Genomic DNA, 20,238 nt, shown 5'->3' with positions numbered 1-20,238 from the left:
GGCATCATACGCATGCATTCTCTCTCACGCTGACGACAAGTTTAGGAGCTTATGATCTTATATCGGGATGTGTGACGACTAGTCCAACGCTAGGCATACAATGATCTCTTGATCTCTCTTCCTTCTCTTAGGTTTCCTCATCTCCACCACCTCCCATTTCATCCTCTCTTACGCCCCCACCTATCGCGTTTATGATATGGTGGTCTAGCTCTCTCTCACTTTCGCCTCCGACCTCTTCTATCTTTGCCAATCCGCCTTCGTCCACCGCTACGGCCTTTACCGTTTCCTCTTTCTCGACAAGATAAATTTTTTTCTTTAACTTAAATTATACGTGTCATTATATTAATGATTTATTGTGAGTCAACATGTCACGTAAACAGACTCGAACATCTGTCAACTCAGACTTATATGTTACGTTTTTTAAAATATAAAAAATATTTTAGACATAAAAAAAATCATAAGGGCTTAAATGATCGAGGACCACAAAAGCTAAAATAAAAAAAAATTTATTTAGACTTAAAAAGTGATCCATGACCGGAAGCTACCGGTGATTTGGTGCATTGGTGCACCAGCGATACATGGAAATCCAACGCAGGAAGAGCGTGAGGATGCCACTTCCGGAAGGCTTTGAGCCTTGAGACGACCGACGTGCTGCTCTCTCTGATCCTCTGCCACTTCCGGAAGGTGCAAGTAAGTAATCTGATCAACCTGCGGCATCTGAAAGCACATCCAGCATCAGTTGCTGCAGTACCAAGGATGGGGGCGCAACTATCTTCTCTTCAGGAACTGGGGGAGTTTCATGTGAAAAAGGCGGCCGAGGGATTCGCGATCGATGAATCAAGTGGACAACTTCGCATGAAGAATCTTGAGAATATTGGTTATGAGGATAATAATGGCGACAAGACTCGGGCTGACGTCAGCTGCCCCAAATGATGCCTCACACCTCGATTGACCCGACACCAACTGGTCAAACGGATCGGAACGTCGACCGAGGCACATTAAACATCCTGCTCGGGCTCGATCGTTCACACCACGCCAACACCTGCATCAGATGCTACCAGCCTACCCCCTGCAAACGGGCACATCAGGAAACGGTAAGCTTTCTTATAAATACCCTCATATCCTGAACGGTAGGGGGGGAGACACAAAAAAGACCTCTTCACATCATCTAACTTGATCGTCGGAGGGGTCGGGCCGAGCCACCGACCCGACTTGTGTGCAGGTACGAAGACGGAGCTGCTTCCCCATGAATACCCCAGCGAGGAATCTTCATCTCCCGAAAAAGTCCGACGAGCTCCGACGCGACCCGATCAGCACGACCGACCACATCGGCAACCTAGAGGGACGTCGAGCAAGACCCTCGCTCATTCGGACCCGAATCAGCTGCGTCGGCCCCGAGGCCACGGCTCAAGGTTGTTTACACCAACAATTGGTGATAGAACGAAGGCCACGAAAGAGAACCTTAAGAAGTGGACTTCAAGCTGGGGTGCACGAGCGGAAGGGATATAGAAGCCCGGAATCCCGAAGAGATCTTGGAAGCACTCGGACCGCATCAGCAGAATCCGATAGAGCTGCAGATTCCACGATATATGGGTTTAGAGTCTCCGAGTTGGCCGGAGACATCATGGGCGTCAAATCTGGAGCGCATCCAGCTGTCGCGCTGATACCATAGAACATCTCGGGGTGGAGTTCTACGGCGTCGCCGGAGGAGCTCAGCTTCGACGAAATGTTCGAGTGGAGGGATTGGTCGGCGATCCAGTCAGACCGCGACTCGTTTCCTTCCCTTGCTGAACTCTGCATCGCCAACCGTCCCAAGTTGAACGGACCCCTACCCATGCAGACTTCACCAAGACAAGACAATTTGCCATCGTCACTTCGACAAAAGTATAGACAAAGCTCCAAGAGAAGAAGGGTTTTGCCCAAAGAAACAGAATCCAACATAAACTCGACAAGGCAGAAGAATGACCTTAAGACCTTTATTTCAGACTATATCTACTGCAGCTCATAAGCACAGGAGGAGGAGGTTTGTGAGCCCACTCAAAAAAGTAAACAAAAGTCTCTCTCTCTCTCTCTCTCTCTCTCTCTCTCTCTCTCTCTCTCTCTTTTATTTTAGTGATCTACATATTTAGATGCATCTATCTACGCAAAAAAAATTGGCTCTCGACCCTGTAAATATCAGCCTGATTACACTGTTGCTTCAAGCGCCTCGTGCGAGTGCGTAAACCTGCTCTGCTCTCGTTACAGGACCTTCCGAATCTTGTTTAGGTTCACTGTTTTGCCTGCATAATAGTCATCAAGAATGTCAGCTTCTTTCACCATTGATTTTTAAGAGCATCACAGCTATCGAAAATACAGACTTGATTCTCAAGACAAGTAATATATACATTGTGATGTCAAATTGCAACACATGAATCAGAATCTCTTTGTAAAACATTGTCTTGACAATAATAATGATCATAAATATTAAAAATTCAGACACCAAAACATTGACATCCAGCTTATCATAATATGCATGGCCAACTAACTCAAAGGTCAGATGCCTGTTCATTTTTGTGTACATCTATCTATCTTTCTCTTGTGCCATTCAGATCAAGTGGATGGTCATGACAAGAGCAACAATAAACCATTTTTAACAGGCCGATCAGTGATTCTCACAGGCAATGGGCAGCATCCATCATTGACACTGGCATAGATTAAGTGCATCTTTTTATTCTAATTTAAAGAAATAAAAATTGTTAAGCTTATAGAGAACTATATTGGCTGAGTCCTAAGTGGGAAGAGATAAGGAAAAAGAAATCAGACAAATATACTACTGATAAAATGTGACTGAGTCAATGAAACACTTCCCCTCTCTCTCTTTCTCCTTGAGACACTTCCCTCCATCATCTTTTCTCTCCATGTCTCCTTTCCATTAAAAACAAAAAACAGCAAACTTATTGTCGATTTCCGGGCTACACAGAAGTCAAAAGTAAAAATATCTCAGGGTTTCTCTTCATTGGAACAAGCAAACCAAATGGGAACTTAGGCATGTTTCTTTCTTTATTTTAAATGAAAATTCTTTAAGAATATCATATCATATGCCAGGTTTGTGGTTTCTGAAAACTTTGAAGTCATCAAGTGAAACAATAAAGTATTAATATGAAAAAAGCAACAGTTTAAAACAACCAAGGCACAATGCATACGAAGCATATTCCCAGTTTGCTTACCATGCCCAACTCTGTCAACAGCTGGTCAAGAACATCTCCGATGAGATATGGATACTGAAGAAACATTACATGCTACAATGATGCAACAAAAGTTTGCAGAACTGTTAATCTTGTAAACATTCCTAAAATGATTCTCAAAACTAGTTCGCCACCTCCAGCCTTCAAGTAGACCATCTTAAAATGATGTTTAATCACTACTGAATATCTCAATTTTACTATTATAATTTTTGAAATTCCTATCAATAATGAAATCTCTATCTGGTGTTAATAATGGAAAATTAGTATAAATACACATCGACAATATGCAACTAAAAACAATATAAAATCTTTATTATTTGGACAATGTATATAAGAACTTCACTTTTTTTTTTAGCAAATATACAAGTGACAAAAATTTACCTGGGAATAGAGGAAAGTTCCAAGGATAGCAATGGCAGCTCCAAGTGCATTGACAGGTTGAACAGGCGTGTGGAAGATTATGATGGATGAGACAATGACAGAAATACGCTTCATGGTGTTCCCAATACTAAACGTCAAAGGAGAGATTTCATCCAAGGACATGTATGAAACCTGGTTGTACAAATGGTAGAAGACACTCTGGGCAGCCACCCACCTAACAGTTTGCAGTTTCATAGCCACATAAATTTAATAGAGTAGCTAAAAATTATGAGGTTACACAAACGACATGGTATCTAGCACAGAAGTCAAAAGTTAACCTCTAAAAGAATATAATTATCTAAAATAGTGGTAGCATTAGACATGTTTAGCGTGAAGATGAGTATAAACTTGGAGTAAAATCAGAAAAAGTCAAGGTTCTGAAACAACTAAAGCTCGATTTCTGATCTTTTAAATACACTAGTTCTAACTTTTGAACGTCAATCAAGTGACGGAAAAGAAACACGCGAACATAAGGCGAGGAGCACATTTTAAATTTTAATATAACCATACCATGAAAAACTCAATATTACAAACAGACTAAATAGTTTCCTAGCAAAAATTTGAACACAATGGATGCTTGGTTTGCTGAATGCAGATCGGGCCATTTTAATAACAACTTTCCAACACAAGCCACTGGGAGTACACAATGCTAAGGTCCTGCAACTAGCAAGAGTTAATTTTTGACAGGCAAATATGAACAATGGGTGTTTAAGCTACTGCATGAATAAAAACAAAATTCATAAATGAGACACACCAATGAAAAGGTTATGGCATACCAGACGAAATGTGGACCAATCTGTGAAAGTGCCTTCTGCCAGCCAGCAGTCCACATCTGCGGGCCCTCAATTGCAATAGCAAAAGGTGTGAGTATCAACAAGGATAGAATCGACAGGCAAGCATAATAGTTCATCCCACCAACTGACTTCCCTTTCATCCCCTTCTTAGAAAATATGTTCCGAAACACAAATGCAAGATTCGATATCATTGCGCCCACAAAACCTGAAATAGGAAAAAAAATCACATATAATACTCTCACCAATAAGTTCATAGAGGATTACATCTAAAATCATAAAAATTATAATTCCAAGACAGCCTTCCAGTATTAGAATGCTTTGGTTCCCTTGACCAACATAATTCAGTGAGATTACTTTCTGAGTCATTTTCATAGACATGGCTCACATATGTAACAGTAATACTGATTAATAAAAAACTCTTAGCAGTTGCAGCATGCTCATGTAACTAGGAAGCAAGCATCAACAAACTAATTCAGCAACAGCGGCATCTAAATTAGGAAATGTTGAGATAGCATAGAAAGCAAGGGATATAACCTGATTTAAATACTAGAATGCTTGTGAGCAAGAACTTCATACTGCAATAATTTGCTTGTCATTGACCAAGCAGTTTGATCAGAAAATTCACTAATTTCTGGTTTAGTTAAAATAGCTCAAAATTGCTATTACATATGAACAAAGATCCACAGAGGTCAACTTCATGAATTAAGCATTATTGTATCTCTTCTTACCGGTCATGTTGAAGTTGAGCTCGGTCACCGCCGCCAGGGCACAACCGCCAATGATGGGGACCAGTGACAAATACACCGGCAGAGGGAAAGTTTCACCCAACAGCAACCTCGACACCAATACACTGAATGCAGGCTCTCCACTCTTTATTATGTGGGTAAATGACACCGCCACCTTCGACATGCTCACCGTCGCCGCCACATGGCCAATGGTATGAGCGACCGCAACCTGATCAAAGAAAATCCACCTGAGAAACCGAACCAATCATGAAAATCCCTTGCGTTTGACCAAAATATCTCATTTTTCTCACCGGTGCAAGCGCCTTCCAGAACTCAAAGTCGGTCTCGGGGGCCTCAGCTATCCCGGTGGCCCAGGAGACGAGCATCATCAGCGAACCCGTGGCGAGGGAGAGAGTGGAGGTGAGCCAGGGATACGGAAATGCGTTGAGGACCTTCTTGTTGTAGATGTTGAACACCACGTTGAGAGCCCACCAGGTGGCGAAGTAGATCCCGATCCTTAGCTTCTGACCCGCGGCCGACCGAGCTTCCTGGTGCGAGATCTCGATGTTCTCCGACCTATCGGCTTCGAAGGCCTCGCGCTTGAACCCGAGACCCCGAGGCTTCACGACCGACGGGAAACCAAGTCCCTCCAGGGAGGGGAGAGACAGGGGCTTCCGAGTAGAAAGCTGGAAATTAGAGTTTTTGGCAGCACATATGGACGGAAGGATGCTGATTCGAGGTGCAGCGAGCAGAGATTTGGGCCGGACAAGATCCGCGGCGCCCAACGCTAAAGCGGATTGCTTCACAGCGTAGATCATATTGAAGTATCGAAAAAAGCCGATTTCTAGGGCTTAGAGAGGCCGGGGTAGCGATTCAATCAATCTAATAAAGCTTGCACCTTTCCTCCCTCTCGATCCCGAGCCACTCGAGAAACCCAAGAATGTTCCCTCCTCTCTCCAATTTCCGATCTATAGAAGGAGAGATCTCAAGGGCAAGCGACGTGGGATCGAAGGTGGAGGTCCGCCCTCATATAAAGACCCCGGAAAAGTGGAAAACTAGGTGTGCCGGAGAAAGAGCCGGGAGAGACGAGGTTCAAGGGAGCCATTCGCGAGGAGGTGTCCATGTCGTAACTGCCATCTCCATCTCCACGCAAACCGCAACGGCGTTGAGTGAAGCCGCGACGTAAGTTGTAGCACAATGGGCGGTCGAGCGAGGGAGGTTTTAGGTTTGCGGCGTGGAAGATTCCCATGAAATTCCAGGGTGGCCTTTCATGGGCGACGTGGACCATGACCCTTTGCCACCGTGGGAGGTCACCCATGACTGAATGATCTATGATACTAAAAGATGGAACCCAAATCTAAGATGTCTCATCCTTTTCTTCTTCTGCGTTATTTTTAGGTGATATGACGGATAATTTAATTACGATAGAATCCGATTTAAGTTATTCAGAGAGCAAATAATTTGATGATCTGATTATTAATCACCAATTTTATGGTATCTGAATCCGGTTTAAATGAATCGAGCTTTCTTAGAAAAATAAATTTAATGATGATCCGATTCGTTTTCGGAGTATTATCGTCTTCAAAGAAGAAAATATTATTTCTTGAGAGCATGATAAAAAGGCACCTTCAGTTGCATACATAAACTTTGAGTAAATATTGGCAATTGAGAGTGAAGGGAATGGAAATCCACAAAAGGGAGTGATAGATGACAATATTTTACCTCTGTAACATATATAGTTGATGTTAGGGTTCATGGCTATCTAATATAGAGTACCAAAAGGGTGTGTGACTACATATCCCAGTGTAACTTAATTCAGTATCTCCATCATGGGTCTCAGACTGTTCTTCTAAACTTGCAATAAAAGAAGACAGAGTCAGCTGAGCTTCACAAGTGATTAGTGAAAGAGCACACCCAGCCTCCATATCATCAAATTTGGATAGGGTATCATTCAAATTGCAGACATGGATTCTAGGTGTTCAGTGGGAAAGAAAGTGTGACAATCTGGTCTACTGAACAACTTTAAAACCGGAAAAGATTGAACAAATATTTTTTTGAAAGAAAGGCAGATGAGAATATCCAATCCTTTACATGTAAAAGATAACCCTAGACCAATCGGAATTCCCTTCGCGTCTCACCGAAATCTTCAAATGCAGTGGAGTATGAATCTCTCGATGCTGATGATCTCGACGATCTCGCTGGTGATGGGGATTTGGCCTTAGCCTTCTTTGGTTTTCTCTTCTTAGGGGCTTTTGGTAAGTCTGGGCAAGGATGGTCTGTGAAAATCTCAGGTGGTGGTTGTAGCTCTCTTTGCTGATCAAAATCTGTTGCGGCAATAGTTAGTAAGATAAAAGTAGAATAATTCAGAGAACAAGAACAATGCCAAATCAAGTGACTGCTTTGCAGTTAATTGCTTTTACAGGAAACAAATCAAGCTAATAATGAGATTGCACATGTGAATAGCAATCACATGTAGCATGCAATGACTCATCCATACTTTATGCAGTAACAATGCATTCCTTTTAAGAAATTCTTCTTTCATGCTTGCAAAACATGCTACTCAGTTTATTTTTGCTAGTGCTAGGAAGGTACGTTAAAAGCTTGTTCCGCATTACTATGCTCCTCACATGCATGTAATCGTGGTTCATGTCGGGCTAAATAATGTAAGCTCCAACTCATCCATACTGGTAGAACATATTATATGTGCAGACCATGAAAGCTAACTTGTTGAGACATGTCAAGTGCAATCCAAGTTGTCATTAAAAAAGAGTTGTTTCTGGCTAATGAACAGTATAGAATTCTTAGTTTCATGAATAATAATGTTCCTAGGAATCCTTCACCACAACAAATTATCATGGTGTGCCTACCAACCTAAATATGCAGTTCCATGCCAAAAGAATGAGAGTTGACATTTCTATCTTAGGTTGGAATACAATATTTCCAGGACAATGTGACCATTGATTCAACATAATGTTCTGGTAATTGACAGTAATTAACTGCAACAAAAGTTATATTCTCAATCTTAAAAACACAGAAAGTTTTGAAGAAACATTTAATGGCATACCTGAATAATCTTGTGGAAGGTAGGGATAAAGGAAAAAAGGTAATTTTTATCACAATAAGTTGGAGTATAGAAGCCTTAGTGGAATGTACTCAATGAAGAATACAAAGTGATCACAATCAAATGATAAGCTCAAATATCTCTCCTTTTCGGATCTTCATATCAGTAACAGCTTACTGCTGTTTTGAACTTAGGTTATGCTAGCTTGCCATTTGGCTAAAGTAAATTCTTTCAACTTGTTGCAAAATATATTTATTAAATGAGTCATGACTGTAGCAGAATTTGATACATAGAAGAGAACTTCCTCTGAAATTTTGTCTTGTTTAACATAATGATAGCTTAATGTTGGTAGAGAGATGGATACTTGTTTTATTGCACAAGACTAATCTGTAGTCATCAGCAGATGCCAATAAAATTAAGTCGCTGATGATGTCGTCTACCACAGTCATGAGTTCTGTTTTCTTTTATGGTCCTCATTTAGGTTAGTGTTGGTTTATTATCTTGTACTGTAGGTCATCATATGTGTAACGTTATGATTTTGTGAAAAGCCAACATGTTAACAAACAATTATGATTTAGTTAGTTAACCTTAAAACTTCAAGTTATTGAGCTTTCAAAAAAGATCATCTTGTGAACTTGAGAACTATGTAGGCCTATATTTCAATAAAAAGAAAAAGAACTACAGAAGTACATTACTTCAAATATCTTAGTATACTGCAAAGTAGAGTTGCAGAAATCTCAACAAGAAACCTAACTCCTTTAGTGGCATCATGGTATGCAGTACCGATTGGTTCCACCCGGTATGGGCGGTACATACCGATCCGACGACATACCGGTATACGGACCGTCCGGTACCGCTACAGTGCTACAGTATTACACTGTAGCAGTGCTACAGTGCTACAGTAATGAAAAAAATATATAAAATTGTTCGGTATACCAGGGTGTACCGCTCGGTACGCCCTGATATACCGCTCGGTACACCGGTACGGTATTACATACCTTGAGTGGCATCATTGTTGGGTTCCTAAATTTTACTATTGCTTTCTGGAAATATCATCTTTGCATTCCGTTTAAATCCTAGTCAATATTTGCATCCTTAGTAATTATAAAGTACCAAATTATATTATCCATCTTCTAATAACAAAAAATATCAAAATAGTGATCTAATACTACGTAGATCACCAAATGAGACAAATGTTTCAAAGAAGTGATCACAAATGGTAAGAGATGCAAAGAACAAACCTTGTGAAGCCCACGAGGGTTCTCTCGATCCGAAGTTGCTAAGGGAACCTGATGAGAAATCAGGTGATGTCTTGTAATCATTCATCTGCACCACAAAGTCATGCAGAACTATCAGCACAAATCAACCTCCTTGTTTTGGTTTACAAGATCTCCTCAAAGGTTTTAAAGAGATCACACAGAGACATAAGCATAAGCTTTTTAGCATTAGACCATTACCCAAGAGGGAGAACTCCCATACAGGTTGTCGAAGCCAACATGTGCAACATGCTTTACATCTGTTGGATACCCTATTTCCATCTCCTGCTCCTTGTGCACTGCAAGAGAATCATCACAGAAAGTACTCCAATAAGAAAACACCAGATCTTAACTGTGATCATCTGTTATGGAGATAGAAATAGAACAAAGAAAATTAAAGGAGTCAATAAAAGCAGTACCAAATATATGAGAGATGTATTTGATTCCCTTGAGAAGCCCCTTCATCTTGATTGCCATTGCACTGAGGCTTTACAGAACATGCACTTGACAATAAGAATCTGAAAGCAAACAAGATTAATCATGCAGTTCATTGCCAATGTAGACTGGCAGGGAAAGCCAAGGAAGCATACCTTTAATTTATGGCTCCAAAGCCAAAAGCTATATTCCCATCCATCTTTCTCTCTAAAGTTTCCAAAGATGATGGGGTTTCAAACTTCAAAGTACCCAAGAAAAACGAAGGAACAAAAAAGAATTGGTTTTGGCTTTTAGAGAGAGAGAGAGAGAGAGAGGAAGGGGGGGAGGACAGCAACAATGATGATAATTTACAGTTGGAGTAGGGGATCAAAAGGAGAGCTCTTGATGTCCCAATGCCTATATAGTTATGGCAGGTTGGTGGTCCTTCCAAAAGGAGGAAGCCTTTAACTTGCCATTGAATTAATCTTTGTTGGAATATCTAAATGGTGGAGATGTCATCCTGCTTCGGGTAACCTGCAACAAAAAATCCCACTGAAAAATAAGGTGGTCTGCTCCTATACTGCCCCGCACCAAAAGCATACAAACAAACAAAAAATGATTTTCTTTTGAGCTGATTAAAATGATATTTTCCTTCATCAAGATCTATCTGATCTAATATTCAAGAAAAGGATCTTACCCAAGGAAGAATTGTCTTATTAGCAAAAATGATATTTCTAACTATTTCAGGTTGAGTAATACAAGATGCAAAGCAGGTTACCTTGATTTGCTTCAATTTGTCCCTGTAAATGGGTTATACTGGTGCAGCAAATTTTAAATATCTAATGGCTATATACAAAAAATGAGAAATGCATTGGAGATTGATGACATTATTTCAAGAACATGAAATGCTACAGATCTTTTATCATATTAGATGGAGAATTTTTATCTATTCTTGTCCATGCATAGGACTAATCTTAGATTAAGTAGATTTTTCTTATGGTATCTGTTGAAGATCATTATAATTTTCCTCATTCAAATTGTACAAATAGCTGTAGCTTTGTATCTATCTATAGCTGGTGTAGGAATGTTTATGTGCAAGCAAGGTGCTCTGTTTAATATCCAGTTGCATCTGAATCATATCTGTGGAGGATATCTCTTGCCTATTAAATTTGTCTGATATATTTCTGCCTCCACCATTTCTGGGGATTCAAACCTCTCCTTGAAGTCCACATCATTCTCATGTGAGCAACATCCACCATGATTAAAAATGACCTACAGAAGCATATTATCAGATACATAATCTTTGGGCTTCCTTCTGAAAACGCTTGGCAAGAAAGATCTTACACCTAACACACAACTGCATTGAAGTAAAGAATAGAAGTAGGTAAATAAAATGTATACTTTATTTCAAGGATCAGAAGATTATTAATAACTCTCAGAGACAAACTATTAGAAGAGAAAAAAAATAAACAGTTTACTTATTCCAACATGCTTTAGCAGAATGCATATCACTGGTTAGAGACTAGTATACTCATAAGGAAAGCTTTCAATAACCAAGTCATGATTAGAAAGAAAAAAATTTTGAATAGAAGATATTATTAACTCACATTATCTAATTCTTTCTTCGGTTTGATAATCACATACTGCATATCTGCACAAAAACCAGCTAATAGTTCTGGAATTTGAAAGTATCGGTAGTGCAGTTAGTGGCAATCATCAATATATTGCAAATTGATGGATCAGTCTGTTGGCCCTCATATCAATATAAGTGGCATTCAACCACTTAAAAAAGAGAGAGAGGAGAAATGTTTTCTTAATTACACTAGACTAGTTCAAAAGTTTATCACAAAGAAAATTCAAGCCTCATGGATGATGTGCTAAGGCTGGTCTGACAGAGGACAACAGGAGAGTTATTGTACAATTCTGACTCAGACTTGAGTTTGCTTTTATGGTCATGGTATTGAAATAAAGTATGACTTCAAATTTACAGCTGACAAAAGCTCTGCATAGAGACATTTAATATAGACTATTGAAGTGATTTCAGGTTAATCAATATCAACTTGCATCACTAGGTAGCAAAAAATCAATAAAAACCAAAGTTCCAAACCACTTTCTGGATATTTTTCTTTTCCCCATTAAAGAGTACTGTCCTCTGTCCTACCCCAAAGTATGTTTCAATGAACTTTGAAGATTGTTTGACAGGTGAAACACTCTATTGAGCACTTTCAGTAGGTGAAGTCTCGAGCACCCACAAGTCATGGGAGATAATTATCTAGGTTGCCAATAGTAACATACATAAAATTGTGCAGGTAAGTTTAATGCAATTTTTTGGACAGGCATGGCTGCACATCCCCCATACTAAATGGATGCCAATTCATCTGTCATTCACTGACATATGGATCTGTAGATCTTGTAGGAAGCCTATCAGCATCAGAACAGCAGAGGAACATAAACAATTCTTCTGATTTGATTTGGCTTCATCTCACATGTGCTTGACATGCCTTTCTGATTCACTGGGTCATGTGCCAATGGAAGCTCCCCATGCTTCTGATATCATACTGGCAAATCATCTGCACCCATGTTGTTCCAACAAGAGATCAACATGTTGCAGAAATTACAATATTGTTTTGGTGCAACAACTAAGAGACATCTGTATTGTTTTATTTTTATATTCCACAAATGCCTTTGTTGTTGTCACAGCTTGAGGCAATGCATTGTTTTGTCTAGGGAGTTGTCTGATGGTTGGAGCCATGTCTTGGAGGTTGCTGCTTGGCCAGTGACAAGTTCAATCTTTGACACTCCATTTTTAGAGGCATAACAGTTGACCCTAACCTAAAAGAAGGAATGCTACTGTTCTATATTTATGAATAAATATACGGTATGATCTAGTAATAATATTTTTATTAAACTTATTATTTTCAGTATATATACACACACTATACTAATTACTAAATGGATTGCACAGCCTATAAATTCAAGGAAACCCTCTAAAATATTCAAAAAATGAAAAAAAAAAAAAAAAAAAAACTCTTCTTAGAAAATGTAGAATTTTAGACAATTATGTGCATTTAAATCTCAACAAAAGCAAAGTATATAAGACATCTATCCAAATCTTAGTTGATTGATTTGCTAATATTGAAATCTAAAACATAATACAGTTTGAATTTAAATCTTTCTTAGTCAACTAATATAATGTTTAAAACTGGTATCAAAAATCAAACAAGTAATTCTAAGATTGATGAGAGAAAGTATGAATTATCTTATAACATTTCATGCTAAAATTGATCATCGTTCCTGTAGAATTGCAAGAGCAGAATACTTGGTAGATTTTTGTTTTATCATTTTGTAAGTTAACTCCGACAAAATGAGCAATTCTAATGAGTAAAAATTTGATAAACCATTCATTGAAATTGCCATACACATAATTATCTTCCCACTAACTCTAGGACTGAAAGAGTGTCACATAGTATATGCTTGACAGTTAAACTGAGAGAGTTCCTAAACTTCTCAGCCATGTGAAGTGCATGGCCAGCAACTGTAGCTAAGCATGAGCACCCATTCCTTACATTTGACACTAATAACATCAGTATCAATAGGAAGTGGACTTCTTATTGATATATAGGTATCTTGACAAAGTCTCAATGGACTCAAACTTCACAATATATGACTTCACGCTGACATATAGCAGTCATCAGAAAACCATAAAGCAGCAGTTTTCCAGTGGTGGCACTCAGAACCCATGCTTGTACTACCATATTAATAGTCCAGGTAAATCTGCATGACCAAGCAACAAGCAAGCAACTTAGGTGACATAAAAGTTACATAAATTATATGTACCTCAAAATTTTAGCAGTCCTTGCTTCAAGTTGAATTTCTCTGTATGATTAATAGAGTGAAGGTCAAGAAAATGAGCAACAAGCAGGAGGAAGAGGAAGAAGGAACAGGAATGAGGAATAAAAAGGAAGAGGAAGAAGAGGAGGAAGAAGGGGAAGAAGAAAGAGGAGGAAAAGAAGGCAGTGGAGGAGGCAAAGGCATACTGGAGCAGGTGAAAGACACATGGGCAGTGGCAGGCCACGATCATGCAAACAGCTCATCGGTTTTTGAGCTGGTCCTCCTCCTTGTGACTCCTCAGCTTCCCGACTCCTCACAACAGTTCAGTCGAACCCTGGGTAAAAGAAAACAAATGGTGATTTCTCCGGAAAAGCCTCACTTTATAGGTTCTTACCTAGAAACACCCCGCTTTTCATAATTTACTTAAGGGCAAACAAATCTGCTCAAATACCCAAAAAAACCCAAATCAATTGACTAAACTACCAATATAAATGAACCGAACCAATTCATCCTGCACTCACTTCTCCCTCTTCTTTGCCACCATCGCCGTCGGGACCCACCTATGGCCTCCTCCATTCTTCCTTCATCATCCGTCTGCTTCACCAAGGTAGAGAAGACATTGGAGGAGAGGAATAGACATGTGCGGCGAAGGTAGAGAAGGAGATCAGGGTCAGTGGAGGAAGGAGGAGGCTGCTCAATTTTGGATGTTTTCAGAATAAAACATCCAAAAAAAATATTATATATATTTCAACCAGATTGGACTGCTTGATTTGGGATGGTCCATGTACCGGTTGACAATCGGACGAGCAAATACCAATCAAATCATACCGAACCAGCCAGTTAAGAAAATCATGGTGGTCGTGGGCATAATTGTCGTTTGCAACTAATGTCCATCGAGCAACAAGGAGCTTGCCCAATGGCATACATTCTTTGGGCTTAACATGAGAAAAAGAGAAAAGAGAGAAGAAAAGGATTAAACAAGAGAAACAGAAAGAGAAAATATATCACCAAACTGAGAAAAAAACATGATCATTGTCCGGAAATGAAGATGCAATATACTATACTAGGAAAGAAGAACACTCTTCTGCTGATCAGCTTGGAGCTGAATAACCTACAAAACAATATGCGATACAAATGCATAAGATACACAACAAAAAATTGACAAAAATGTCAAATCAGCAATTAATCAAATGTTCATTAAAAAACTGAATCAAAAGCAGAAACTATAGAGAAGAACACAAGTACCTGGCCTAACTCTGGATCCTGGACAACAGAACCATTACGATAGAGCTCTTTCTTTAGGTCCTTCAAGATCTTGTTGTAGCTGAACTCTTTCTATAAACCCTGCAAAGTAGTTAGACATTTCCATTCGCTGCACTCAAACACGCACATACTCCTTTGAACCAACACCTGAGTCGTCAACAATTGCTTCAGCAAAGGGATCTGCAAGCAATACATTAAGAGCTCAGGCTTACATCTTATTGGCAAGCCATTTCTCAATCAGAAAAAATCGTATAGTCAACTTACCAAAAGCACTAGGGAGTTGAATGTTTACATCCGACATGAACTCTTGAGAACTGAAGACATCAAGTGAGATGTGCTTTTCTTATCAGTTCAAAGCTGAAGAAGGTTAAAGCCAAAACATTGCTAATCACAATTTGCAAGAAATTGAATGTGCAAATCAAATGAAAAGCAACAAAATTGATGTTCATTTTCCTCCTTTTCAAGTAACAAGTCATTAGTTGATGAGGTGCCAAAAGATCAAGTGCCACATAATAGCTAGATGGAATGTATCTAATAACCTTCATTTTTATTGAGCTAAATATTCTCAAAAAAAGAAACAAATTCAGTTCTCATGATTGCTTCGTAGAATGAACTTTATGACTTAAATAGGATAGCTTCAGCTAACTTTCAAGCAAAGGGCACAATAAACATCACATTATGTAGCCTAGTCCATCCCAAAGAAAGCAAGTGCTTCAAATGAACATCTTAGCAGCATTCACACCTAAAACAAAAAAAATTCTTGAGCATCAGTGATGAAAAGCCTGACCCACCCAAGAAAAGTTGGCTTCATCGCAGAGATCTTTCATGCAACAAAATTCAGTAAAACAAACCCCAATACAGTGCCACCCAAAAAGCATAGGGCACCATGATCCACAAGCTTTTTGGCATTTGCAAATGGTTATGTGAAGCTTACTTGTTGATCTATATCTTCTAATTCAATGGCTTCACCAGTTTGGCATTTAAAAGTGTAATTCATAACTCGCTTCTCTTCAATCTCTGATGCTAACTGTACATTTGCCAACCACACACCCATTGCAATCTGCAACTCTTGCAATTTAATCTTTATTCTACGTGTGAGGTAAAACAGACTCGGATACCAGCACAAACTGTCACTCAAACCACATCCCAACTGTGAAGGAACTAAAATCAAGGTTTATATGAAACCACATACTCGAATATAACATGGTGGAGCAAGCCTATTGTCATTACAACATTACCTTTTAGTTGTCTAGATATAAAACCATATTTATGGTTATAGTGGTCATATTGACTTTTCCTTATCAGCAAATGATTTTGAATTTTCTCATCCATAGTCACATTAATCTGTGCTCTGAGCTTCTCAGCACATTGATGATTTTAGAGTTGCCTATCAGTTATCATCCAGGTTGGTTTGGTGTATTGTATGTTTTCTATGCACACCCTGTAACGAAATGGGGTATGGGATGTCCGTGGATAACAAACTGGGAAAAAAGACTGCAACAATTGAGCTAACATAAAAGAGAAAACAAGGAAATTCATAAATTGTATTGTGCACACCAAAGAATTCATTATATAAGAACTTTTGCACTTCTTAGCACTCCTGATAAATGTTTGCATGCCTCATAGGTTTTATGAATGTGCGTAGAACAGTAAGGATTTCAAAGGAATTAACACAAACAAATTTGTGGGAACTAGGTCAGCAAGAATCTAGTTAAGAATCACTCCAGTGAGGCTAGAAGGATCCAGGATTAAGGCACTGGAAGAAACTTGAATTGGTGGCCATGTCATAAAATAACATTTCACAACTGACAGCTTATTCCAAGCCTGAAGCTCAATCATTACTTGAGGCTTTTCTTCTAAATTGGACATACATAACATGGTATGTTGAACCTGTTGTATGGCCTCCTACCGCCCTCTTTCTTCCAACCTCACACCTTATTTATTTTTTTGCATGTATAATGAGGTTGACCATTGACCTAATCCTAAACATAATTCAATTAATTCTAAAACAAAATCAAAATTAGATAACTAACTTAAAAAAGGAACAAAGAGAAGGAAACACAAAAACTAATGCAGAACAATTAACAAAGACCAAATTACAAAGCTAAACCCATTTTATCCCTAGTCAAGAAAAAATATCCAGACCATTTCTTGATGTACCAATCCAGAGGCCACAAACTGATTTTGGTTGATTATGAATACAATTCAGAATCCTCATTGAAGCACAAAAATAAGCCTGTACTACAATTTGAAGTAATTAAGGCTAGGCTAACTAAGGCTTCATCTTTTTGGAGAGGGGAGTGGCCCTCTCAGTTGGCATGCCTTTTGTGCTCTGACCTACAAGTTTAATTAATATAATCTGCTTTCTGGATAAAAAAAAAAGTAATTAAAACTGGGCCATCTCATTACCTCAAGCCTTGTCTCTCTAATTTTCAATGAAGGAACAATTTCTTCTTTCATTTTACTCTCTATTTACACATAAATGTGTGGTTTCCGCTATCAGTATTACGATACAGGGATATACAGGCATAAGTACAATTCCCCGCTATATTTCTTGAAGGGATAACTATGCCAAACAACACAGGAACTAAAAAGAGCCGATCCCAACTCCCAAAACCAAAATCCATGGACGACTCAGGCACGACAAAGTGCAACATCAGCAATAGCAGGTTGACAAAATCAACCAACAACAAAGAACTCTCCTTTTTCGCTCAAGGCAAACTCTATATGTCTTTCAAGAAGCACAGATAAGCAGAATATATAATCACAATATACCTAATCTACAGATGATCCCACAGCATGAACCACCAACGAAACACTCGCAAATTTCAAGAAAAAATCGTAAACTAATCCAAGCCCCCAGATTCAATAAAAGCCTCAACAAAAACCAGCGTAAAACCCTAGTTTTCTATTTTTATTTTCCCGCTATGTTTCTTGAAGACATAAAACGGACCATAACACAACTAAAACAAATCGATCACAAGTCTCAAAATCAAAATCCATGAACGATTGAACATATCAACCATACACACACACAAAAAAAAACTCTCCTTTTTCGCTTATGGCAAACTCCATGCGCCTTTCAAGAAGCAACATTTAATACAAGAAAAGCTCAACAGAAACAAACATGAAACCATGGAACGAGCAAAAGCTCGTTCGAAGAAGAGGCCGCTCGTAACTACTAACCTAGAGATTAGGCTTCCGAACTCGTGAGAAAAATCGATACTTTCGATCTTTTGATCGGCAAAACTGGAAGAAGAAATCGAGGTACTATTGCTACAATACAGAGGAAGTGCCTTCTAATCGAACTCGTACGTATTTCCGCATGCAACTCTATATGCACATTCATTACCTACCGTCCATTTCATCAAGGAAAAACCATTGATGGTGTGATGCTGGAGGCTTGGATTCTTACTCGCTCAGGGGGTCTAATGCTCTTGCAACACATTCCGAAAGCCACAGGAAGAGGCAAACGATACCTTCTTTGAGATGGAATCGCATGGATTACGATCCGCCCGTGACGCTCCCGTTGAAGATTTCGATGGTGTCGCCCTGCTTCACGTCGTGCCACCTGAAGGACTTGTCCTCGTCCATCACATTCTGCTTGTAGATGAAGAAGTAGCCGTCGGTCGGCAGATGGAAGTTGAAGACGCCGTACAACCTCTGCAGCTCCTTCCTCAGCTCGCTCACGTTGTCCGACGCGTTCACGTCCACCGGCACCTTCTTGGTGCCGCACTTGGGCAGCACCATCAGCCGCAGCTTCTTGGAGCCCTGGAGCGGCGCCGACGACGAGGGCGGCGACGGCGGGAAGGGCCTCACCACGAGGCTCACCTCGGGGTCGTCGGCGACCCCGCAGTCGGCCAGCGTCTGGTGGTCCTGCAGCTCGGCACCGCCGTGGAACAGCATGAACCTGCTGGTGGGAATGCCTTCGAGGTCGTGAATCCTCGCCTTGAGCTGCCCCACGGTGTCGGTAGCGTCGGCGTCCAGCGTCAACTGTCGCTTGGACACGGTCACGTTCACGACGACGTTGACGCGGGGGTGGGCGTCGAGCTTCGCGGGAGGCGGGGCGGAGTCCTGGTCTGAGAGGGCGAGATGGATGCGAGAGTTCTGAAGGATATCGTAGTGCTCAGTGTCGCGGTCATCCTCCAGCTCTTGCCCGTTGAACACGAGCTTCTGGGTGGAGACGGGAAAGCCCTCGTACTTCTGGATCTTCTCCTTGATCTCGAGGACGGTATCGAAGAAGCCGATCTCGATGGAGAAGTGCTTCCCATTGGAGGTCTCGAAGAAGACATCCATGGATGAGCTGCTGCACGACAGGAGGCGGTCGCTTGGTCTTTATAGGCGCCCAAAGTTTGATCCTAACGAATCGCGATTCGCTGCCCACTTATTTCTCGCCACCGTTTCCTTCTCCCACACAAAAAATGGTGGCTTCTTTCTTATTGCATCCGTAACATCTAACGATGTAATACTTCAAATTTCTATCGTATCTAATGTGGATTTGGTGGACCGTTAATAAGCATATCAAAACGACATATTGCATGCTGGTCACGTGGGGGATTTGGAATGCACATCGCCTATCTGAGCCCGAATCTTAGCCCGAATCTATCCAACCATGTTGGAATATTATCGATCATATATTACATTGATTTATTTTTCATTCACTTACCATAAAATAAATCATAAATATCCTCAAAAGATAGCTCCAAATTAAATGATGCATGGCCTATGTGACTATGTGAAATTTACTAATAATCTTTAAAAATCTAAGTCAAATATGAGTCAACCCAGAATTTATATCAAACATGACTCAAAACAAGGCTAATAAACATAGTACAATGGGTTGAGTTTGACTGGAGTACAATAAACACTTGGGAAATTGTCAACTAGGCGACCGTCCAAGGCTAGACCAGCTAATCCAGCCGCGAATCTCTAGTTAATAAAATTCATGATGAATCACTTATTCAAAATAATCTACTATATAAATGAATAAACTATCATCAACATTGCTATTGCCTTCGGTGTAGTTGATCGAAAAGTCAACATGATCCGATTCGATTTCGAATGACATAGATCCATCCTAAGAGCTCGTGTCGAGACAAGAGAGACGGCTCAAGTGAGCAACGGAGGTGATAGGTGGACATACGATGTGTTACAAGCTCTCGACAAATGATCCATGATCATCTCGAGGAGTAGCTTATCTATCAGAGGAAAGTCTAGATCGTGATGAGGTGTGTCTTAGCCTTCTAGAAG

The 20,238-nt window shown here is 40.0% G+C and overlaps 3 protein-coding genes across 5 annotated transcripts; all 3 read right to left on the bottom strand.

Annotated features, from left to right (window-relative positions):
* Positions 1-1,951: 1,951 nt before the first annotated feature.
* LOC135642795 (glucose-6-phosphate/phosphate translocator 2, chloroplastic-like) lies at positions 1,952-6,349 on the bottom strand. The gene is made up of 5 exons (XM_065159233.1): positions 5,475-6,349; positions 5,167-5,392; positions 4,421-4,643; positions 3,606-3,819; positions 1,952-2,279 (listed from the first exon to the last, which is right to left on the bottom strand). Exons 1-5 carry the CDS (start codon positions 5,979-5,981, stop codon positions 2,268-2,270), a joined length of 1,182 nt encoding a protein of 393 aa, XP_065015305.1. The 5' UTR covers positions 5,982-6,349; the 3' UTR covers positions 1,952-2,267.
* Positions 6,350-7,110: 761 nt separating this feature from the next.
* LOC135642854 (CRIB domain-containing protein RIC10-like) lies at positions 7,111-18,304 on the bottom strand. 3 transcript variants are annotated; one of them, XM_065159333.1, is made up of 12 exons: positions 18,175-18,304; positions 15,253-15,345; positions 14,971-15,168; positions 14,247-14,836; positions 13,932-14,059; positions 13,732-13,770; positions 11,055-11,166; positions 10,071-10,428; positions 9,900-9,998; positions 9,682-9,779; positions 9,466-9,550; positions 7,111-7,487 (listed from the first exon to the last, which is right to left on the bottom strand). In XM_065159333.1, exons 9-12 carry the CDS (start codon positions 9,955-9,957, stop codon positions 7,270-7,272), a joined length of 459 nt encoding a protein of 152 aa, XP_065015405.1. In that variant the 5' UTR covers positions 9,958-9,998; positions 10,071-10,428; positions 11,055-11,166; positions 13,732-13,770; positions 13,932-14,059; positions 14,247-14,836; positions 14,971-15,168; positions 15,253-15,345; positions 18,175-18,304; the 3' UTR covers positions 7,111-7,269. The 3 variants fall into 3 exon arrangements, with proteins under 3 accessions (XP_065015405.1, XP_065015407.1, XP_065015406.1); XM_065159335.1 differs by having other exon boundaries at positions 9,900-9,967; XM_065159334.1 differs by having other exon boundaries at positions 15,253-15,302; positions 18,175-18,257.
* A 188-nt stretch (positions 18,305-18,492) lies between these two features.
* On the bottom strand, positions 18,493-19,295 carry LOC135643175 (ubiquitin-NEDD8-like protein RUB2). Its single transcript, XM_065159835.1, has one exon. The coding sequence runs from the start codon at positions 19,282-19,284 to the stop codon at positions 18,493-18,495; it is 792 nt and encodes a 263-aa protein (XP_065015907.1). The 5' UTR covers positions 19,285-19,295.
* Positions 19,296-20,238: the final 943 nt, after the last annotated feature.

The sequence above is a fragment of the Musa acuminata genome, chromosome BXJ3-7 (genome assembly GCF_036884655.1).
Source record: "Musa acuminata AAA Group cultivar baxijiao chromosome BXJ3-7, Cavendish_Baxijiao_AAA, whole genome shotgun sequence".
In the NCBI taxonomy this organism is placed as follows: domain Eukaryota; kingdom Viridiplantae; phylum Streptophyta; class Magnoliopsida; order Zingiberales; family Musaceae; genus Musa; species Musa acuminata.
Note: the sequence above shows the minus strand (reverse complement) of the source record. Positions and strands in the feature narration are given on the sequence as shown.